Source organism: Mobula hypostoma, chromosome 26 (genome assembly GCF_963921235.1).
Source record: "Mobula hypostoma chromosome 26, sMobHyp1.1, whole genome shotgun sequence".
NCBI lineage: Eukaryota > Metazoa > Chordata > Chondrichthyes > Myliobatiformes > Myliobatidae > Mobula > Mobula hypostoma.
The window spans coordinates 22,404,581-22,429,614 of NC_086122.1; the positions used below are offsets into that span (position 1 = coordinate 22,404,581).

At 40.9% G+C, this 25,034-nt stretch overlaps 1 protein-coding gene across 1 annotated transcript in view; it reads right to left on the reverse strand.

Annotated features, from left to right (window-relative positions):
- Positions 1-942: 942 nt before the first annotated feature.
- LOC134338202 (uncharacterized) overlaps positions 943-25,034 on the reverse strand; it is a 52,244-nt gene continuing 28,152 nt past the window's right edge. Inside the window, exons 2-5 of the mRNA XM_063033871.1 lie at positions 14,418-14,526; positions 12,416-12,463; positions 5,192-5,353; positions 943-3,324 (exon numbers count right to left, since the gene is read on the reverse strand). Coding sequence (XP_062889941.1) covers positions 3,221-3,324; positions 5,192-5,353; positions 12,416-12,463; positions 14,418-14,526 — 423 coding nt within the window. The 3' untranslated portion in view covers positions 943-3,220. The remainder of the gene's footprint in view (positions 3,325-5,191; positions 5,354-12,415; positions 12,464-14,417; positions 14,527-25,034) is intronic.

Below are 25,034 nucleotides of genomic sequence, written 5' to 3' on the forward strand. Positions count from 1 at the left end.
TCACTGTTTTGTTGATTCATTGTTTTTCTGAGAGCATTTCTTCAGCATATATTCACACTCTTATAAGGGGGAAAATCAAAAATATTTCTGAAACATTAATTCTGGAGACAGGCTGAGTGGTTAAAACTAAAACAATGCCACTTCTGTGCTTTCACAATGCTCAGCTTATGTTATCCATCGTGGACAATCAGGCACATCATGACCTACTGAATAAGCAACGGAGCACCCTTTCAAACAGACTCATTCAGCTCTGCTGTCACAACGATCATTACAGAAAATCTTTCCTACCTAATGCAATGAGCCTATACAACCGTTCATTTCTGTGCCACAGCAAAACACGCATCATAGTACAATAGTCTCTGTTCTATTATTTTGTACATTATTGCACATTGGTTAATTATTGTGTATATTATTCTGTACTATATTATTAGTTAAGTCTGCACACCGTTAAGTGTGTTTTAAATGTTGCTGCTGTAACGCAAGAATTTCCCACTCAGGAGCAATAAAGTCCTTATTTGTATTACTATTATTATATCATCAAAAATATAATTATTACCATTGTATATACCAGTTCCTCACTTCCTCCTAACTTCCTCATCTAAATCTATCATGTAAACCTCTGTTCGTTTCTCCCTTCAATACTTGTTCAACGTCTATACTATTTGCTTTGAACAACATCACCCATAGCCCATCTCCCATTCGCGATGATTGTATTTACTTATTGAGATCTGTCTGTTGTTCCTTTACGTGCCTTGTGGTGCATCAGGCAGCATTTTTGCTTTTTCTGTAGCATTTAACTGTTTTTTACAAGGCCGAGCTGCTAACTTGATTCTTAACCCAGCACAGATGGAAAACGTGCAAGGAGCTGGCCAGATTTGAACTCGGGACAATTTGCCTCGAAGTCCGGTGCTAATGCAGCTACACCACCGGCCGGATATTTATTGCGATAAAGCGGGGAGCCGAGTGGCCAAGCAATCCCCCAATTTACTCCTAGCCTAATTATGGGACAATATACAATGACCAGTTAACCTACCAACCTTTACATCTTTGGAGGAAACGAACACCCAGAGGAAACCCACATGGATACAGGCAGAATGTTGTGTATTCTGTAGCTAGGTCTTCTGATACAAAGAAACAAAACGACAAATTCAGAGTGGACACATTATTAATGCATTTATTATTTTACCTGCAAGGGGAGATATACTTCCAGCCAACTTTCATCTGGAAATATAGCTCCAATCTTCTGTTCAAACCAAAGTACTTTTATATGTTTTTTCCACAAAGAACAGTCATTAGGTTGCTCTGTTCCATAACATTACATTCCTCTGTTATCTTCATCCTTACCTCGTTCATACATTTGATTTTTAGTTCTATCCTGTTTTCCTGTTATCAAACATCCCCTCTGGCCATTAACCAAATGTTTGTCATCAAAGAAAATAGTTTGCTCCCATATAAGACAAACACACTTGAAAGTTTTCTCACCCAAACCAGCAAAGCACCATAGGATTTCATAGACCCCATTTCATTGCATTATATTTTACAAAAGTTACAAATTCATAAAGACTTAAGGGTTACAGATGAATTTCCACATTCCCTCCTTTTTGTCATTTCATGACAACGTACAAATTCCTTACAGGCAGTAGTGAGAATTGAACCCAGGTCGCCTGTACTGTGGAGTGTTCTGCTAACCACTACCCTACTGTGCCACCCATTTCAATGATTAAGTAAACACTCAGACTGCCTTCAAGGGAAAAGAGACCTGACATTTTCATCCTTTTCAGATTTGAACAACTTCACATTTCTATTATTGTCCTCGTAAATCTCAGCACTTTCTCCATTGGCTCCCTATCCTTTACATTGCAAGATTCATACAGTTTTAGTATAATGTCCCTATTTTTCAACTCTAGCCTGATAGCAATAAGTGTTGGTTCTTGATATGTTATTTTTATGGCCTTGCTCACCAATGCCACAACTTACAGTAATTGGTGTATTTGTACTCTCAGTTTTCTTTACTCCACTTCTGTTTACAATTTCCTTTGGACGGAAGAATAGGGAGGTCACACATCAATAGGAAGGTGTAGGAAGAATAAGGAGGTCACACCTTCCTATTGATGCATAATCTCCATATTCTTCCTACCAAAGTGTCTAACTTCGTATTTAACTTTATTTGCCCATTACTTTACCACTTTGCATATTTATTAATGTCCCCTAATCTGTTCCAGTCGTACTCAGTCTTGGATACCTAACAATGCTCCTCGATCCTACCCCTCTTTATTCATAAGTATGTGATAGGATACTCATCAGAGGCTTTTTAATTATCTATTTCTGAATTAGAATCAGAATCAGATTTATTATTATGGGCATATACAACACAAAACTTTTTGTGGCAGCAGTACTAATTATAGAAACTGCATTATTACCCACTCTCTGTTATGTTGTCAAGTGGCCGGTTAAGCAAAGTTTTAATCTTTGACTGTTTAACCCTTTCAGAGATATACCCCTCCCCCCCAATGCAGTTTAATAAACTTTTTTGTTCCCAGTTCTGATGGTCTTTGACCTGAAGCTTTAAATGTATTTCTGTTTGCACAGATGCAGCCTGACCTGCTGAGTATCTCTAGCAATTTTTGTTTTGTATTTTAGGTTTATAGCATTTAAAAAAAAACTCTGATTTTCAATTCTTGCCTGTTTTGTCTGCCCGCTTTCGATTCTCAGTCCCCCAAAGTCAACTTTTCCCTCGTCTATTAACCTGGATTGCATGTTACCCAACCATTGCTTAAATGTCCCCCACTTTTACTGCTGCTTATCTGACTTGGGTTACAAGATGTAATAATGAGTCCTCCTCTGTTGGGTTGTTCACATATCGGTGAAAAGGGATTCCTGTATATATTATTGGTACTTCATTGTCTTTGTTGAAATTCCTTGATTGTATTCTGTTTTGTATTCATTTTCCTAATTTGTCTACATATTCTTTCTTCCACTTCCCTTTCAATGTTAGGTTGGTAGGCATTGTCTATTGGTATGACCAAACTGGTATTTAACGTATAGACATACAGATTCAGTTTCAGTCTTTTCATCAATTTGCTTTACTTCTACAGCCATTATTTTATCCCTGATAAGGGCAATTAATCCACCATGCTCCCTTTGTTTTTCTCTGATGATTCAAAATAATGTTATACTCTGCAATGTTTAATTCTGTAGCTTGTCTTGGTGATTCAGAAGCTTATTTTGTCAAGAAATTTCGCAGATTCATGCTGATGAGGAGGAAAATAAGGGCCCCCACGGTCCCCAATAAGAGCTTGGTTGACAGAGAAAATCCTTCGATGCCTTTCAGGAGAACAAAAAAGAAGCAGAAGTAAAAACTGGCACAAGTACGCAGATAACATCAGTGAGTCTTGATCTGAAGATTTAAATTATTTCTCTAGCCCCTGTGCAATTCAAGTACGCAGATAACATCAGTGAGTCTTGATCTGAAGATTTAAAGTATTTCTCTAGCTCCTGTGCAATTCCAATAATATTGGAATTATTTCTAACTCACCTGTGGCAAGAGATATAGCTAATTTCAGTTGAAAAAAATTAAAATATCACCAAGAGGCATATTAGGTTTTTTTTTAAACCCCGGGTATCCTCCTCCACACGTAAGAAAGTTTATTGCACTTTCTGCTAATATTATCCTTGAAGCACATCTATCTCATCATAAAATTACGGTATCAATTTGAAACAAAATTAACTATAATCAAATATCGGCAATCTTGGATTATTGGTGGTCAGTATAGACCTGATGAGGCAATGGGCCTGTTTCTATATTGTTTCACTCTACTCTATGAGTCATTGGATATAGAACAGAACAACACAAGAACAGGCCCTTTGGAGCACAATGTAGTGCCGAACCAGGTAAACTGATCTCTTTTGCCTACACAATGTTCATATCCCTCCATCTGCCTAAACATCTCTTAAGAACCTCTAATGTATTTGCCTTTAACACCATATCAGGCAGCGCATTCTAGGCATCTACCATTCTCTGAGTAAAAAACTTCCCCCTCACATCTCCTTTGACCCTACCCCCTCGCACCTTCAGTGCATGCGCTCTGGTATTTAGACATTTCTATCCTGGGAAAAAGATACCCCCTTTCCACTCAATCTATGCCTCTCATAACCTTATAAACCTCTATCAGATCTCCCCTCAGTCTCCACCACTCCAGAGAAAGCAACCCAAGTTTATCCAGCCTCTCGTTATAGCACATGTCCTCCAAACTGGGCAACATCCTTGTAAACTTCTGCATTCTCTCCATAGCCTAAACACAGTGGGGCGACCAGAACTGGATGCAGTACTCCAGATGCCTAACTTTTATAAAGCCGCAACATACCCCCTTGACTTTCGAACTCAGCGCCTCGACTAATAAAAGCAAGCATTTCATAAGCCCTCTTAACCTTGTCAATTGCCCTACTAAAATCCAGGGAGACAACATCCACAGCTCTACCTTCATCAATCACCTATGGCAACTTGTCAAAAAATTCAATCAAGTTAGTAAGACACAACTTGTCCTGCACAAAGTCATGCTGGCTCTCCCTGATTAAACTATGGTTCTCATAAATCCTATCCCAAAGAATTCTCTCCAGTAACTTCCCTATGACTGGCGTGAGTCTCACAGGTCAATAGTTTCCAAGATTATCCCTGGCTCCCTTCTTGAATAATGGCCAGCTACTCGGCAGTGCCCCGGGACCTTGCCTGTGGCAAGAGAGCACATGAAGATATTGGTCAAGGCCTTAGCAATCACTTCTCTTGCCTTAATAACCAGGGATATATCCCATCAGGCCCTTGGCAATTATCCACCTTAATGCTCTTTAAGAGACCCATAATTAACTCTTCTTTTATTTCAAAATGCCCTACCATATCAATGGCACTGATTTCTCTATCTTCCAGGTTCCAATCCTTTATATGTATATATCCCCTCTGTAACCCCTTTCAGGTAATCCTGGTTTATTTGCTATCTCATTTTGGAGATCCAACATTCAATTTTAAATTTCTTTTAGGAGCTAGATAATGACCACTCTTCTGTGGGGCGAAAAGTACAATCTACTTGATGTTATTAAATTCAGCACCAAAAGTTTTACTTCAGCTTACTGCCGCCAACATTTCAAAACTCAGTAGACCAATTTGAAATAACATTAAGAAGAAAAGGAAAATATTTACCAATGGACCGAAATGTGTTGATGAAACTTTCAGGTGATAGTGTTCCTCCATTGATATAGGCTATGAATGTCTCTAATCTCTCTGCCCAAGAACCAGCAGCTATTCCATTGACAGTGAATCCTACGGCATCAATAATACTCCGAGCAGCAAAATTGGAACAAACTGGAAAATAAAAAATTTCATTTCTTTCCAGGCACTGTTATAATTAATTAAACACATTAAATATTAAACCATTTCCCTTCCCTTTTTCTTTATTTCTCTCTTAATAGTGCTGGCTCATCACTGAATGCAATTCTTCTGATGTCAATTTCTGGCCATTTATGTTATGGTGATTGGGTGAAGCTAGAGCCGTAGTTTCCTTCTGGTCTGCTTGTGTAATTGGGGTACAAGTTCAAATGATCCTGACAGCAAAATTACTTCAGCAGAAAGGATATCTTAGAGCGCTTACTAGTAAATAATCTGATTTTGAATCTTAAAGATCACAATCGATCTTGAGCCTCATGGGAGCCTTATCTAGAAAATTAAGATGCATGTACTCCAGGGTGAATTGGCCTTCTGGATTCAGAACTGGCTTGCCCATATGAAACAGGGGGTAGTGCTGTGAAGGTAGTTATTCTTAAGATTGTGATTCTTATGCAAATTAGTAATAATTTACTGTACTTACTGATAACATAGGAAGCTGTGCAGACTTTTAGGGCACCCGGCATTAGTCTTATTTCTCCCATGTATTTCCCAATTTGTTCTGTACCCTACAATATTTAATTTATGCACTTAATTTTGTGTATTTATGCATAATTCATTTGTAGATTTAATCCTTACTTTCCTAAGAATGTGTGTTATGTGTACTGCTGTGATTTACTACAACCCGGACTCTTTTGAGTTAGTGGTGGAGAGGAGGTCGCGAAACAAACTGTTATCCATCATGGACAGTCAGGCACATCCTCTCCATGACCTACGGAATAAGCAGCAGAGCACCCTTTGGAACAGACTCACTCAGTTCCACCATCACAAGGATCATTACAGAAAATCTTTCCTACCAAGTGCAATAAGCATATACAACAGTTGATCTCTGTGTGACAGGAGAAAACACATCATAGTACAATAGTCCCTGCTTTATTATTTTGTACATTATCATTGCACATTGGTACATTATTATTGTGTATATTATTATTCTGTACATTATTATTAGTTAAATCAACACACTGCTTAGTGTGTTTTTGAATGTTGCTGCTGTAACAAAAGGATTTCCCTCATGGGATCAATAAAGTACTTATTATTATTCATACACTCTAGGGTCTGGAGAAACGTTGTCTCGTTTGACGGTACACATGTACATGCCTATAGTTAAATGTCAATAAACTTGTCTTGAATAATCTTCTTTCTTTTACATGCCTATTAATTCCATGCTGGTTCATCCACTTTTACCAGTAGTCAATCAACTAGCATTCTAACCCTCTCTGGGAATTGGGACAGAACCAGAACTTTGAACATACATTCACAATGAAACCGTGCGGCCTCCACACATTTAGCACCTGAGGTTAAGTTGAACTGGTGTGGCTGGAACTTTGCAGTGGCAGCACTCTGCCACCCTTATATATCTGGTCATAATATGTGAGAGAGCCTGCAGCATTTGACAAATGCAGTAAATGCATTATTTATCAAACTGATTTACAAGGTGGTTCAAGGTCACAGAGTTCCCACATATGTATGGCAGCAAAGCTGTTGGTTCTTCAGATAGAAAGGATGTGGAAGGTTAATGCCAGAGTAATCCCAGTGGTGATAGGAGCACTTGGAGTTGTGACACTTGGACTGGGAGAGTGGCTTCAACGAAGCTGAGATCTCAGTCCGGAAGAGTGCACTGCTAGGAACAGCAAGGAATCTGCGCTGAGCCCTCAAGCTCCCGTGCCTCTAGTATAGGACCCGAGACTGAAACAAAATTACACATACACACCACCCTTAAGGAGTGAGATAGAAAGCATACATACTGTAAACCAATCACAAACGAGAAAATCTGCAGATGCTGGAAATCCAAGCAACACAAACAAAATGCTGGAGGAACTCAGCAGGCCAGGCATTATCTATGGAAAAGAGTATAGTCAACGTTTCAAGCTGAGACCCTTCAGCGGGACTGGAGATGTACTGTGTACTACTCACTCACTCAGTGGAATCCATTGCCACAGGCAGCTGTGGAGACCAGGTCACCAGGTGTACTTAAGGCAGAGGTTGATAGGTTCTTGATAAGTCAGGACATAGAAGGTTATGGGGACAAATCAGAAGAATGGGGTTGAGGGGGAAATGGATCAGTCATGAAGAAATGGCAGTGCAGACTCGATGGGCCGAATGGCCTAATTCTGCTCCTAGGTCTTATGGTCCCATATTTAGTACCTTGCTGCAGAGAGTTTTACAATAAAAATATAGGTAAGAAACAGTCTGTTCGATCCAGTTAAATAACTAGATGAGTAGGAGATTTTCTGAATGCAGCATGAACTACTTTACAAAGGGCTAACATTTTTTGGAGCAATGCTCAGTGAAACTAAGTTCCAAGCATTATGTCTGCATTTGGATCCTAACGTAAAGATGCTACACAAAAGATACACTAGGTGGAGATAGATTATTTCAGATCAAATATATTGTTGTATCTAGTATGGCGAGGTACAGATCTGATGAAATCTTACAGCAGCATCACTGGCAAGTAGGTACAGACAACATATAGTATATAAATTTTGCAAGAACATGTAGGGAGGGAATAAAAAAGACTATGAAGAAAACACCCTAATGTAAACAAACAAAGACAGTCAGGGACAGGTCCAGGGTGGTGCAAGAGGTGCTCTATTTCTAAGGTACAGATAGGGTTATGCAGGTTGGTTTAAGAATTGATAGTTGTAGGAAATTAATCTGATTATTAGGAATTAGTTTATTTTGAACTAGTGTGCTAAAATTAATAATAACTCACAAATTGAAAATATGATCTTATGACACTTGGAAATTAATCATTGTCTTTACTTGTATCATAAATAGATGTACAGCAAGGATCCAATACTTAGGCAGCATTTAAAACAACATTAGATGCTATGATGCAGTGGGAAACTGATATAACAAAAGTGGAATGTTTTCTCTCCTTGACTTTCGTCTGCTCTGTCTGTGTGGGCTAAATTGGGTTGGAGAATCATGGATTACAACACAGACATCCAGCTCATCCAAATCCACCATGTCACCAGTCTCAGTGTTGGTTTTGCAAGAAACCCTTTTACTTTGCATGTTGCATGTAATTTTCAAGTTTGCTTAAGTAGCTTCTTTGACTTTATATCTATTCTTTAAATGTCTACAATGATTTGCAGGGGTTCTCTAATCCTAAAATCTACCCAGAAATAGTGTTATCTTTATCCCCACAGTCTCCTTTAGTTGATTGCATATTTAAACCATTAGCAGCTCCATCTCTAACCTAATTAACTTTCTGTACTAAATTTCCTTGTTTTTTGAGGTGCTTCTGCCTACCCTTACTGATTGTGGTTTGTTGGTCATGAGTCGAGGGTTTATTCTATATCTATTTTCATGACACTGACATAAGAAAGAAGTTTTAACTTAATCTCATTCTTCATTGATGGAACTACAGTTTTTTTTATTAATAGTTGCTACTTTGTGGTAGGACTGTTCTGAGCCAGAACATTGGGTACAAGAATCTTTCAAGAGACTTGAGAGCAATAATCTAGACCAATATATTACTAGATTTTTGAAGTGCCTGCTCTACACAAGAAAATGCATTGAGGATGTTACCATGGCTGACTGCAGAGATTTGTGTACTGCTTATGCATAGGGACACTGCCTTCAGATCAGGCGACTCTAACGTCAGCAAGAGCCGTGCTCTCCCATGCCATCAGGAAGGCAAAGCATGAGTACGCAAAGAAAATTCACAGACACCTTTGTGACACCAGGGATATACGGTGCATGTGGCAAGGCACACAAACCGTAACAGATTATAAATCCACACTACATGTCAACAGCGACACCTCCCTTCTTGAAAGGCTGAATACCTTCCATGCCTGAGTTGACGCAGTGAATGATGTGACATCGAGGGAAGTCCTTTCTCCTCCTGAGGAACAGGCACACAGTCTGGCTGTAGCCGAGGTGAGGAGGAACCTACCCAGGGTAAAGCCAAACAAGGCTGTCGGGCAGGACCTGGTAAGGTGCCACCCAGCTAACAAAGGTCTTAAAGGACTTCTTTAATATCTCTTTGAAACATTCCACTCTCCCTGCAGGCTTTAAGGCAGCCACCATCATTCTAGTGCCCAAGAGAGTGATGGTAACTGGCTTGAACGATTACTGCCCGGTGGCTCTGACTTTCACAATCATGACTGCTTTGAATGGATGGTAATGGATCATATAAATCCCATACACCAGCTACATTGGATCCTTTCCAGTTTCTCTACTGCTCCAACCACTGCTGATACCATAGCCTTGGCCCTCCACTCTGTCTTGTCCCACCCAGAAAACAATGCCCCAATCACCAGGATGTTGTTCATTGGCTTCAGCATGGCACTTAACACGATCATAAAGCTGTCCTCGTTGGGACTCATTACACCTCTCTGTGACTGGATCTTGAACTTTTTGAAGAAGATACTCCAATCAGTCCAAATTGGCAGCAACATCTCAAGCTCCATTATACTAAGCACTGGTGGCCCCTCAAGGCTGTGTGCTCAGCCCACTGCTGTTCATGCTGCTGGCTCACAACTGCACTGCCAGATCCAGCTCAAGCCTCACCATCAGGTTGGCTGACGATACAACAGCTACATGATGAGCGAGCATACCGAGAGGAGGTCGAGAGGCTTGTCAAGTGGTGTCAGCCTCAACACGGACAAGACAAAAGAGATAACTGTGGACTTCAGGAGAGCACAGTTCGAACACTCTCCATTGCACATCAATGGCTCTGCCGTGCTGAGAGTGAAGAGCACAGAGTTCCTTGGTGTGCACATCATGGAAAATCTAACCTGGACCCACAACACCTCCTTATAGACAAGAGGCCACAGCAGCATCTAGACTTTCTGAGGAGATTCAGGTGTGCAAGACTTCTCGCCTCCATTCTACAGAAGCACCACTGGGAGTGTCCCGTCGGGCTGCATCATTGTGTAGTACAGAAGCTTCAAGGCACAAGACTCTACAGGGGATAGTAAAAACTGCCAAGACCATCAGTGGTGTCTCTCTCCACGCTATTTGTGACATTCACCTGGAGTGTTGTATACAAAGGACCTGAGGTGTCATTGAAGATCCTTACCACTCATCCCACAATCTCTTTGACCCACAACCAGCAGGAAGGAGGTACAGGAGCATCAGGATGAAAACTGCCAGAATGGATAACAGCTCCTTTCCTCAGGCTGTGAGAACAATAAGTACCCTGCCACCACTGAGGTCCCATCACTAGCACAGCAAGCTGTTTAACTATTTACCATTTGCTGGTACTGCATACTACATGCATTTTTTAATTATATTAGACTAACTTATTAATGGTAATATTTTGTTCTATGTGCTATGTGTGATATATGTCTTGTGCGGGCACTGTGGTCCAGAGAAATATTGTTTTGCTTGTTTGTACATATGTACAGTCAGATGACAATAAACTGGAAATTGAACTTGAAATGAATCATTAAATAATGGCCCCAAATACTGTCTCAGGTGAATGTAAAGATTCAGTAGGATTAAGATACTCTTAGTGTCCTACCTAATATTATCTGTCACTTGACATCACATGTAACAGATAAGATCCTTATGACGTTTTATTGTGATAATTCATTGCTTGCAAATTGACTTCTGCATGGGAGGCATGGTAGCATAGTGGTTAGCACAACGCTTTACAATACCAGTGACCTGGGTTCAATTCCATCCACTGTCTGTAAGTGGTTTGCCCATTCTTCTTGGGACCATGTGGGTTTCCTTTGTGTGCTCTATTTTCCTCCCACATTCCTGGTTGGTTGGTTAATTGGTCATTGTAAATTGTCCTGTGAGGTAATATACAAGACCTTAGTTAGACCCCACTTGGAGTACTGTGTTCAGTTCTGGTCACCTCACTACAGGAAGGATATGGATACCATAGAGAGAGTGCAGAGAAGATTTACAAGGATATTGACTGGATTGGGCAGCGTACCTTACGAGAATAGGTTGAGTGTACTTGGCCTTTTCTTCTTAGAGCAACGGAGGATGACAGCTGACCTGATAGAGGTGTGTAAGATGACGAGGGCCATTGATCGTGTGGATAGCCAGAGGTTTTCTCCCAGGGCTGAAATGGCTAACGCGAGGGGGCATGGTTTTAAGGTGCTTGGAAGCAGGTACAAGGGGGATGTCAGAGGTAAGTTTTTCATACACAGATTGCTGGGTGTGTAGAATGAACTGCCAGTGACTGTGGTAGATGCGGATACAACAGGGTCTTTTAAGAGACACTTGGGTACATGAAGCATAGAAAAGTATAGGGCTGTGCAACAGGGAAATTCTAGGCATTTTCTAGAGAAGGTTACATAGTTGGCACAACATTGTGGGCTGACGGGCCTGTAATGTGCTGTCGATTTCTATGTTTCTATGATTAGGTGAGGGTTAAATCAGGGATTGCTTGGTGGTGCAGTTGGAAGGGCTGATTCACACTCAGTTTGAGTTTGCTTTCTGTTAACCACAAGATGGAATAGAAACTGCAATTGCCTTGTTCCAGTTGGTGAGCTGGGAGTTATAGTGGATTTAAGAGATTTAATTGACTGAATTAGCTGTTTAATGCTTTCATGAACTAATTCCAAGTGCTGTTATTTGGACTCATTTGAATAACTCAGTTACTGTTCATTTTGTATGTGATTATCTGAACAGATTTACCTGATAATTATAGAGTGCAGTAGAATTTTTATCACGGCAGAAATTGATCTGATAGAATAGAAGTTTATATATAATTGAGGGGCAATTAATCAGCTCTGCTTTGGTTCCTAACATGTATGGTCTTGTCCCTGGAAGCAGACTCCTGCACTAAGCCTAATTATCCCAAGAGCGGCAGACGTACACTGTGCCTGTAAAACGGCACTTGGTGACTCTGGGATTTGGGAAAAAGTGCCTTCTCGGAAGGCACCCAGGCAGCTGTTCAAACATGTCGCTGCAGAGTCTTGGTATTAATTAATGAGAATGGGAGAATGCAGAAGGGACTGAAATGCAGGTCAAAATGAAGGAATAAACACAAGTATGGAGAACCAAGAAGCTTACCTGCTCCAAATCCCATCAACGCAGCCTGAGAACGTAATGAACCATCCACTGTAAATCAAAGTGACAGCAAGCCATATGAAACAGCGAAGTATAATCAATATAGTTCTTTTGCATGCAATAGTTATTTTATTGACAATAATGGGAATCCAAGTATTATTTATTATAACAAAACATCTCAAAGAATTCATAGTCTGAAATAGATTCTCAGCAAAAGTCACATATGAAGAAACAAAAGCTGTAGTAAATTAAATAAATTTTGAGCAGTTCTGATGAAACTATTAACCTGAAGCATTGATTCTGTTTTCTCCTCTACAGATGCTGCCTAACCTGTTGAGTATTTCCAAAGTTTTCTGTTTTTATTTCAGACTTCCTACACCTGTAGCACATTGCTTTTGTGTTGAGGCTTAACAGGGGCCTGCTTAAGAAAAATTACAAAGCAAGATGGATGCCAGTAAAGACGAATAGGGCCGCCCAGAGGAATATAGAGGTGCAAAAGGTCTCCTGAGCCAGAAAATGTACAATGAATGCTTATCATAGAAATAAAGGAAGGCTCATCTATTCTTCATCCAAGGTGATAAACATGGGTCTGTGGCCCACCTTCACACACTAAACTCAATATATCAACTCTTTTTCCATATCCATTAATAATTTTGACTCATAGAAATCCATCAAAACTCAGATATACAAAACAAATAATAAATATATCATGAAAAATCTCTACTTTTCTACCTCCATTTTTCCTTCCTTCATTTCTGAATGACTGGTTCTTGGGACTCCATAATTCTACTCTTTCAGATAGAAAAGTCAGCTTTTCATTAGGTTCTTGCACTAATTATTTTACCTGTCAAGATAGTAATTGGACCTTTGAGTCTCGTAAGAAGCCCACTGCTTCTAGATTTTTTCATCATTTAGTGGATGTTCTTAATCTATCCCTTTTAGGCCCAATGTAAGTGATATTGTATATTTGCCTAATCAATGAATGTGTCTGTGCTTTCATTTGCTTAAGATACTGCACTTGGTCAACTTTGATTTGCTTTCTGCCCCATCGTCCCGCTTGATTATGTCGGACTGCCTGTCCTCAGCCATAGTATATTTATTATCAAAGAACATATAAATTATACAACCCTGAGATGTGTTTGCTTATAGGCAGCCGCAAATCAAGGAACCCGAAAGAATTCAATTAAAAAAATTAATAAAGACCAACCCCCAATGTGCACAGAGATAGAGAGAGAAAAAAAAAACAAATCATGCAATCAATAGAAGCGAGCAGTAACAGCAGCATTCCGAACCACATTGAGTCCTTCAGTCCGAATCCCCAGAGTAGGCCCAAAGCCTCGGTGTTCAGCTCATCATACAAACAGGGCAAATCACCGCGAAGTTCACAGACACGAAGCACAGCAGTCTCACAAACTCAGACACGTGGAAAGAGGAGTTCCGCAATCTATCTGGGCCAGCATTTAAATGAACTGGTGTAATTTGGGAAAAATCAGAAGATAGGTGGGAAAAGTGGAATAACAAATAAATTTGAATTTGCCTTTGAGGCCCTGGCTTTAGCGGTTCACTCTACTCCAACCTAACCCGCTGAACTCAGCACCCATTACATTCACATTGAGCACACTATCTACTTAACCTATCAAACATAACCTGATAATGTACCTAAGCTCAGTGGAATCAGCAGTTTAGAATGATAAGATTACCAATGTAATAGGAACACATTCAACTGGAAGTAACTTTCGACATCGTGATTTGGCAGACACTGTCATTCTTCATGATGGCCAGACTGGTATCGTGAAATTCCTAACATAACATTATTGAGGAAAGCTATCACCAAAAAACAAATTCAGCTCTTCAGAGAAAAGTCAGGTGGCCAACTTTGCAGAGATATATTCCACTCTATTGCCTCTTAACTTCCAAAAACTAATTACAAAATTTAACTCTAGAGGCAAATAATCAGTTAATTATTGTATTCCATGGAATATATAAATAGACGATTATATCTCACCGGTAAACAAAGTGCAGGCCAGTATTAGTAAAGCCAGGCAATACATTTTGATTTTACTCCCAGTCCAAATGATGTCCCAGTTAACAAAGAGAACAAATTCCTTCTTCTGCTGAAATAAAGAGACAAAAAGAACACATTGGGCAAGGATTTATACTGTAGGGCATTAAAATTCTCACAAATAAAATCAAACTGTAGTAAAATGTTGCAGCTTTTCCTATTGATTATTATTTATGAATAATTATGTTCAGTGTAGTCAGTACAACTATTATGTTTGAGCTAAATTTTTTCACTGTACACTTGTTTTTTTGGTTTCATGGACCACATTGATTATAAAATCTTAATGAAATCTTGCACAACAAGAATGTTCTTGTCTTTTTTTTAAACACATTAGAGTGTGGTTGATATATTGTTCAGAATTTTTGATAATACCTGGAGTGGTCGAGAGAAACACACAAAACTCCATCCTCATTGTTAAAATATAGGAAATACAATGATTATGAGCAGATGCAAAAAATCCACAGTATAAGTTGAGCACCTCTTATCTGAAATTCTTGGGATTGGAGGTGTTCTGGATTTTGGAATAGTTGCATCTATATAATGGAAGGTCACACAAAAAGTAATGGATACAGCCCAGTCCATCACAGGTAAAGCCCTACCAACCACTGAGCACATCTACTTGAAATGTGGCACAAGAAAGCAGCATCTATCATCAGGGACCCCCACCACCCAGGACATGCTCTCTTCTCCATGCTGCCATCAGGGAGAGGATGCAGGAGCCAAAAGATTCACGCCACCAGGTTCAGAAACTGTCATTACAACCATCAGGCACTTGAACCAAAGAGGATAACTTCACTTGCCCCATCGTTGAAATGTTCCCACAACCAATAGACTTTCTTTCAAGGACTCTTCATCTCATGCTCTAAATATTTATTGCTTATTTCTTGATTATTATTAGTTCTTTTTGTATTTGCATAGTTTGTGCTCTTCTGCACTCTGGTTGAACGCCCTAGTTGGATGGTCTTTCATTGATTCTGTTATGGTTATTCTATAGATTTATTGAGTATTCTCACAAGAAAATGAATCTCAGGGTTGTATACGGTGGCATATATGTACTTTAGTAACAAAATTTACTTTGAACTTTGAGATAGCTTTGGGGATGGGACCCAAGTCTAAATATAAACTCCACTTACAATACATGTGCAGCTTATACATATACCCTGAAGGTAGTTTTAGAGAATAATTTTGTGCATGAAACAATAATGTGTACATTGAACCATCAGAAAGGTAAGCTGTCACTACCTCGGCCACTTGGGTGGACAGTCAGTGGCTGTTTGGCATCACCATCATTCCAGACTCTGACTTTATGTGCTAGCAGTCAACAGTCTTTGTCTTATACTTGTTCATCACACATATGTACTTAACAGTAAAAATTATTACAAACCATTCATAAAATGAAAATATAATGTGTGCGGGGTAACAAAAGCAGCATTGGGAGAATACCTGAATCAGCTGTTGAACAACAACAAACTGCAGCAGGCTTTCAGCCTGCACCTATGATGCTACATTTTGATTAAAAGATTACGGTACACTGAGTTTGTATTTTACTTTTTTTTTAAATTAGGTTTTATGTAAGGTATAAAAACAAACATATATTCACTCCGGTGCTGACGAATCCACTCTTTCAATACACAATCGATTTTCATGTTAGGCAGTGTTTTTCTATTTTTCTTTAACTTCTGTTCATTACTTTCAGCATAAAACTTTAACCATGTGTCCTTCTGTTTCCTCAGGTCATAGATGGTGGCTGTTCAACCTCATACTCTTCTGTCAGATGCTTCCAACAACTTGACTGTGTTATAGATAAACATAAATACTTCTTCTCTTTCTTCTTACTGTTACCACAGGCCTTTTTAATGATGTTTTCAACAACATCTTCACAGCACAGAGACCTGTGCATCACCTGAGAACCTTCGCAGCGCCTTCTAGAATTTTTCAGCTGTGGTGCCATGTCAGTGCTCAAAAAATTTCCAGATTTTGGAGGTTTTTGGCTTACGGATTTTCATGTAAGGGGTGTATTAACAAACTGAAAGAGTCTATCCATTACAAATGAAAAATTTTACTGGTTTTGATGCATATACTGTATGTCAGCAATATTGTATGAAATGTAGAGTGTTTATTGCGCAGAGGAGATAAGAGAAAAATATAAATATTTTGTCATAATCAATGGAGTAATTCTGAACTGAAAACAGAAATTGCAGCAAATGCTTGGTAGATGAGGCAACATCAGTGGAAAGAGGAACAAGGTTATTGTTTTAGGTTAAGACCCTTTATCAGGAGGGAAACAGAATCTATAGTAATTCTTTTGTTTCCTGTAAAACCCTGCAAGAAAATAAACCGCAAGGTAATATATGGTAATGTGAAATTTTCTTTGAACTTTGATAAATTTTAACAAACTTTGATAAATGATAAATTTTCTTTGAACTTTATTAAGTCCAAAGATCTTTCTCTTGCTTTTGAAGTGTTTTTAAAAAAAATTTTCTAGTACTTCTAAAATACTATCACTGTTCAAAGAAGTCAATTTAAGACCATAAGACACAGGAGTAGAATTAAGTCATTTGGTTCATTGAGTCTGCTTTGTTATTTAATCATAGCTGATCTTTTATCCTCTCCTCAGCCCCACATCTGGCCTTCTCCCCGTAATCTTTGATGCTGTGTCCAATCGAGAACCTGCCTTAAATGCACGCAACAACCTGGCCTCCACAATTGCCTGTGGTAATAAATTCCACAAATTTACAACGCCACATCTCTGTTTTAAATGGACGCCCCTCTATCCTGAGGCTGTGCCCTCTTGTACTAGACTCCCCACCATGGGAAAGATCCTTTCCACATCTATTCTGTCTAGGCTGTTCAACATTCCAGACGTTTCAATGAGATCCCCCCTCATCCTTCTAATTTCCAGCGAGTACCGAGCCAGAGCTATCAAACGTTCCTCATATGATAACCCTTTCATTCCCAGAATCATCCAGGCAGATACGATAGGGTCTTTTAAGAGACTTTTGGATGGCTACATGGAACTTAGAAAAATAGAGGGCTATGGGTAACCCAAGTAATTTCTAAGGTAGGGACATGTTCGGCACAACTTTGTGGGCCGAAGGGCCTGTATTGTGCTGTAGGTTTCCTATGTTTCTATGAACCGCCTCTGAAGTCTCTCCAATGCCAGCACGTTTTTTTCTCTGGTGAGAAGCCCAGAACTGTTCACAGTACTCAAGGTGAGGCCTTACCATTGTCTTATAAAGCCTCAGCATCACATCCCTGCTCTGGCACTTGAAATGAATACTAACATTGCACTTACCTTGCTCACCAGCAACTCTACCTGCAAGTTAACTTTCAGTGTGTTCTGCACAAGAACTCCCAAGTCCCTGTGCATCTCCGATTTTTGGATTTTCTCCCGGTTTAGAAAATAGTCTGCACTTTTATTTCTTCTACCAAAGTGCAGGACCATGCATTTTCCAACATTGTATTTAATTTGCCACTTTCTTGCTCATTCTTCTATTTTGTCTAAGTCCTTCTGCAGCCTACCCGTTTCCTCAACACTACCTGCCCCTCCACCAATCTTTGTTTCATCCGCAAACTTGGAAACAAAGCCATCTATTCCATTTATGCAAACAACAATGACGTGGTATCCTGATACTTTGGAAGTGATGCTGACTAAGATGTAAAATCCGTGCAGGACATAAAATGGATGCCAGGGTTGGTTGTTTTTAATAGGCCTGCATAAAGTCACCAGGAAGTTCATCTTTATTTAGTTGAGAGCAGAGAAGGAAGTTTGAAGTGATTCAAACTCAAAGGGTGATATTCTATCTGTATGGGAGGAGAAAGGCTAACTCCCCAGAAAGTTGCATAGCTTTATGTGTTGCCTGTAATGTGACAATCACAGTGTGTATCCAAAAATACATTACTGAAATTCCACAGAGGCCAACTATGTTTTGAAAGAAGAATACAATTAGTGAAAGAACACTTTTTGTTAGGCATTGGACCCGGCTGGTGGCATAGTGGCATCAGCGTCGGACTTCGGGACGAAAGGTCCCAAGTTCGAATCCAGCTCCGGCCGGCCCCTCTGCATGCTTTCCATCCGTGCTGGGTTACGAGCTGGTGATCTCTTTGGAAACTCACCCGGCAGAAGGCAATGGCAAACCATTGCTGTAACTTGCCTCGTATGTGGTTCCCCACTACTTCAGAGAGGCGTGGAGGGAAATCATCCACTAACTGGAGAAACTCTAGATCTGATGCACCTTTCTTTTTTACCTTCACCATTCAGTACTGAATAGAATGTCAAATTATTAATGCAGAGAGTCATATTGGAGGCAAGTGGAACAACTTCATGCAGCAGGCTAATTCCTGCCTAGTGCATGGATCACACTGAACGAATGATGGCCTATCATACCGTTAAAGACAAGAGTAGCATAAATATTTCACAGTAAGGAAAAGCTGCAAAGAAACAAGGGAGAGCAGTAAATGGGCTTGGGGAGGTAAAGATGCAGACCATCTAAGTCGTAGAAAGGTCAAGCATGCCTTAAACATAGCCAATATCCAATAAACATCACAGAAAACAATCTAAATCTTTTCAAGGATATGTTACTAACACTGTATATTGCTTTGTTAAAGTGACTCATGGGATGGTCTTCAAATGGGTGCGTGGATTTTAATATTGGGTATCATTGATGCATCACGCATTTGCGGCCTTTTGTCAAACTAGAGCAGATGCAGGGTTCAAATACGAATTCCTGAGTGCAAATATTAACATAACAACTCTTGTTCTCAGTATTATTCGTATTTGCACGGTTTGCCTTATTTTGCACAATGGTTGCCAGACTTTGCTTATTTGTAAATTTTCATAAACTTCTGCCTGTAACTGTCTGAAAGAGAATGAATCTCAAGGTAATATATGGTAACATATGTACTTTGATGATAAATTTACTTTGAACTTTGTTAAGTCCAAGGAAAACTGTAAGAATAGGGAGGCTTCATTTTTGGCGCCTATCTGTCTAACTTCAGATTAGCACTTCAAGAAAAAAGACATGAATTGTAAATTTTAATTTTCTGCCCTAAATATGAATTGCTTTGATCTATTATTCACAATGAATGCTAATACTTCTATATTTCTGTGATGACATATAAAGAAATGTAATGCTTCATTAGCCTTTTAGAAGCTGTAAAATATTATTTTCCAAAATGATGGGGACATATTGGCAACCCAACAGGTAATCAAACAATTAAAGGGCAGGATTACTCAGACAAAGTCACAGGCAATGCATTTTTCTCTGAGTGTCAAATATCAGGTGTAAAAAAGGTGAAGCATATAAACCCGTAAAAATGTTGCTAACAATTTCTTAATTATTCTCGAATTCCCCCAAAACATATGAGACCATTTGGCCCATTGAGTTTATACCAGATCCCTGTCAATCGCATTACCCCCAATTATTTCCCTATAAGCTATCCTATCTCTCGTGCCCCTCGACCCCCCACCTTAATCTTCCTTTCACCTATACAGGGCTAATCCACAATTGCCAGCTAATCTACTGTTGTGACTGTCAACTAAAACCACCAGCAGTATACATGTATATTTGGCAGACACATGCTGACAGTATTTGGAGTCACTTTGGACAGAGGCTGACCCAACATTAAATCATATTCTTATGTGCTAATGATCAAAGGTAACAATGCACTAACGGCTAGTCTACTGTGGCACCACCGTTTCTCTTTTCTTCTCTCCACTGAGATCCTAAACTACCTCAAGTTTAGCATCTCACGTTTTCTTAAATGGTTGCATGGTTTTCTCTTTTCACCATTCTTTTCTGAAATTGTAGCTCAGCATTTCCCGCTCATCATGAGTATTCTTGTTTGTTTATCCCTTCTTCTGCATTTGCTGAATTTAAAATAACATTCTGTCCCAATATCCCTCAATATTTTGTAGATCTCTGCAAAATCACCCTTCTGAAATCTTAGGAAATTTAATCTTGATAAGACCATAGGAGCAGAATCAGGCCAGTCGGCCCATCGAATCTGCTCTGACATTTCATCATGGCTGATCGATTTCCCTCTCCACCCCATTCTTCTGCCTATCAACCTTCACTTTAAATGCACCCAGTGGCCTGGCCTCCACAGCGACCTGTGGCAATGAATTCCACAGATTCACCACCCTCTGGCTAAAGAAATTCCTCCCATCTCTGTTCTAAACGGACATCCCCCCCACCATTCTGAGGCAGTGCCCTATTGTCCTAAGCTAGCCCACCAAAGGAAACATCCTTAACACATCCACTCTATCAGGCCTTTCAAGGTATTACTGAGATCCCCCTTCATTCTACAAGATTCCAGTGAGTACAGGCCTACAGCTTTGCTCACATGATAATCCTGTCATTCCCAGAATCATTCACATCAACTTCCTCTGAACCCTCTCCAATGTGTTATAAGAATTACCCCTTGTAATAATGATCAGTGAAGCACTGAGAGATCTGTATTTACTTTATTGTTTAAACTAACAAGTACGTGAATTCCTACACTAAATACTTTGTGTGCACGCCCGCTAAGTATTCCTGAACTCCTGAATAGTCAAAGAACAGCAAAGGTGTTACCTGGGCAAAGAAGTCTATGCTGGCCGGGCATTCCTTACAGTCCCGATTCACTCGCCATTTGTTCCACGCAGGGTCGCGCACACTTGTATCCTCGATGGTATTCTATGAAGTTACTGCTGCCAGCACACACAGAGCATCCACTTTTATATCCATTCCTTATCAAGATTTTCTCTTGTTTTCCCTCACTAGCACGTGGCACAGGCTGCAGTCCAGAGACTGTTCCCCTGGAGTGTCTTAATGGGTGATCAGTAGGTGAAAACTTTGATATGGGGTCTCCTTGGCAACCCAGTTGACACTGTAAGTGGATAAATAGCTTGTGAAACTGTATAAATCTTCATATATCCACTGCAATTTGTGGGACCATGACCATAACACCTAGGAGCAGAAGTGTGCCGTGCGGGGTGAAGCTTCAAAATTACTTTTCAGCATTTATTGACAGCTTCAGCCATGATGACATTAATCATGTACCTGCCATTTATGCCCCACCTTTCATTGTGCTGTGGATATTAATATGCTGAAGCAATTTCTTCCAATTTCTCTGTCAGTGAGCAGGACTGTTGACATTTAGAATAAACATGTTAAACCCACATTATCTTATTACGACTTCAGTTCTTTGTGTTGTGAGGCACGATGTGCATCAACATTCCTCAAAGGAAGTTTGTTTAGATTGTTCGTTGCTGCCCTTTCTGAAGAAAAGAATTTGGTTCTGGAAGGGTGTGTTGATTTCGCAAGACCAAATTCCTGAGATGTTCAAAGAAGGTTTAACATTCCAAACATCACCACTTCATGATAAAAAATGAAATGTGCTATGAAGAAAATTGAAGCTTAAAAATGCCATGATATATTTGTTTTTCTTAGACAATGCAAACTCAATTTATCTTTTAAATTCTCAAATATTGCTGGGAAATGAAACTCTTATTGCAAATATAGTTGGACATATGCTCAAAAGGTGACGTGAGTAGAGGCGTGATAGAGGACCATTTGGTACCAGTACAATGGACCGAGTATCTTTTGGTTGAAATTATGCTGGCTATGTTAGGATTTATGTGGCCACTGAAATGAATTAAAATTATGATAAGTAGCAGTCTTCTTCCATCATTAAAGACCCTCACCATCCAGGACATGGCATCGTCACCTTACTAACATCATAAGACCACAAAACACAAGAGCAGAATTAGGCCATCCAGACCACCAAGTCTGCTCTGCCATGGCCGATTTATTATCTCTGTTAACTCATTCTCCTGTCTTCTCCCCGTAACCTTTGATGCCCTGATTAATCAGCCTACCAGCCACCACCTTACATATACTCATAGCTCAGCTTCCACAACCACCAGTGGCAATGAATTCCACGGATTCACTACCTTCTAGATTAGGAATTCCCAACCTAGGGTTCACAGACCCCTCAGTTAATGGTAGGGGCCCATGGAATAAAAAAGGTTGGAAACCCCTGTTCTAGATAAAGAAATTTCTCCTCATCTTTGCTTTAAATGGACGTCTCTTTACTCTGAGCACGTGCCACCTGATCCGAGACTCAACCACTGTCAAAGGTGGGGGGGTGCTGGGAGTAGACCCAAATGCAAGACACAGACACTGAAGTATTAGGAACAGAACAGGACAGGACTAGAGTTAGGGACGTGACTGGATGCAGACTAGGAGCTGCGACAAGAACACAGACTTGGGCTAGGACATTGGCTAGGGAAGCGGGATCAGGACTAGGAACTAGGAACTAGGAGCCTGGGCTTGGACTCTGAGCCAGAGACTGGGCAAGGACCCAGAACTTGGGCCTTGACTCGGGCTCGGACCCCGGAACTAGGCGAGGACATGATGTGGCTACAGGACTGGACATGGCTTGGGCTCCTCGAGGCGACGACATGGCGAGGTCTTGGGCTCCTCGAGGCGACGACATGGCGAGGTCTTGGGCTCCTCGAGGCGACGACATGGCGAGGTCTTGGGCTCCTCCAGGCGACGACATGGCGAGGTCTTGGGCTCCTCCAGGCGACGACATGGCGAGGTCTTGGGCTCCTCCAGGCGACGACATGGCGAGGTCTTGGGCTCCTCCAGGCGACGACATGGCGAGGTCTTGGGCTCCTCCAGGCGACGACATGGTGAGGTCTTGGGCTCCTCCAGGCGACGACATGGCGAGGTCTTGGCTCCTCGAGGCGACGACATGACGAGGTCTTGGCTCCTCGAGGCGACGACATGACGAGGTCTTGGGAGACAGGAACCTCGGAACACAAAGCCAGAAGCCTTGACTTGGTCTTGGGGAGGGCAGGAACACAGAGTCTTGGACTAGAACATGGAAACATGGAGCCTTGGACTTGAGAGACAGGAACATGGAACACAGAGCCAGGACCTCTCCTTGGGAACAGGATGTAGTGCCAGGACTCATACACAGAATGTTGAACACAACAAGACGGTTCCCGACACTAGGTAGCAGCAAATGGCCGGACCTACCTAGCAAAGGCGTGGATACAGACGGTTCCCAACACTAGGTAGCGGCAAACAGCCAGACCTACCTAGCGAAGGCATGGACACAGAGACAGTTCCCAACACTAGGTAGCGGCAAACGGCCAGACCTACCTAGCAAAGGCATGGACACAGAGACAGTTCCAACTCAACGATAGACTGTTCCTTATCTTGACACAGTAAGTCTCCAGTCTCACTCCGGTGGTTGAACTTGACAAGGTTGCAGGGCAAGGCTCCAGACACAGGTTGCAGGCAAGACTTCAGAAGGAAGAGGAAGGGAAGGGAACAGAACAGTCCAGCCCCAGGGTAAGAGCAAAGACAACCTGGCTTACCCAACAGAGGCAAGGACAGGATTCTGACAAAACAAACCAGCACCCACACTCGAACCCAGGGCCACTTATATTCTCAGCCCCAAGATGAGCATCAGGTGCCTATGATTAAGCCCAACTGAAACAAGGGACAGCCAGAAGACCCGGAGTCCAGAGTCCGGAGTCCATGGACCGGACCGTGAACCGGAACGTGGACTTCACGGACCGGACCATGACAACCACAAAGGAAACATCCTCTCCACATCCACTCTAGGCCTTCTATATTCGAAAGGCTTCAATGAGATTCCGTTCATTGTTCTAATCTTTCTTCTAAACTCCAGCAAGTACAGGCCCAGGGCTGTCAAACACTCCTCATAAGTGAACCCTTTCATTCCTGGAATGATTCATGTGAACCTCCTCTGGACCCTCTCCAATGCCAGCACATCTTTTCTTACAACAAAGGGCCCAAAATTACCCACAACACTCAAGGTATGGTCTGACAAAAACATTATAACGCCTCAGCATTACATCCTTGCTTTTATATTCTAGTTCTCTTGTAAAGAATGTTGACACTGCACTTGCCTTCCTAACCACTGACTCAGCCTGCAAGTTCTCCTTTAGGGAATCCTGCACAAGGACTCCCAAGTCCCTTTGCATCTCCGATTTTTGAAATTTTTTCCAGTTTGGAAAATATTCCTTCTACTGAAGAGCATGGCCATACACTTACACACAATATATTCCATCTGCCACTTCTTTGCCCACTCTCCCATTCTGTCTAAGTCCTTCTGCAGACACTCTACTTTCACAACACTACCAGCCTCTCTACCTACCTTTGTATCACAAAGCAATCGATTCCATCATCCAAATCATTGACATATAATGTGAAAAGAAGCAGCCCCAAAACTAAACACTGCAGAACACCACTAATCACCAGCAGCCAACCAGAATAGTCCCCTTTATCCTTTCTCTTTGCTTCCTGTCCGTCAGCCAATGCTATATCCTTGTCAGAATCTTTCTTGCAATAGCATAGGCTCTTACCTTCTTAAGCAGCCTCCTATGTGGCACTTTGTCAAAAGCCTTCTGAAAATCCAAGGAAACTACATCTACTGACTCTCCTTTGATTGATCTTGCCTGTGATTTCCTCAAATCACAATAGCGTAGTGGTTAGTGCAACACTATTACTGCTCGGGGATGGTCCAGAGTAGAGCTTG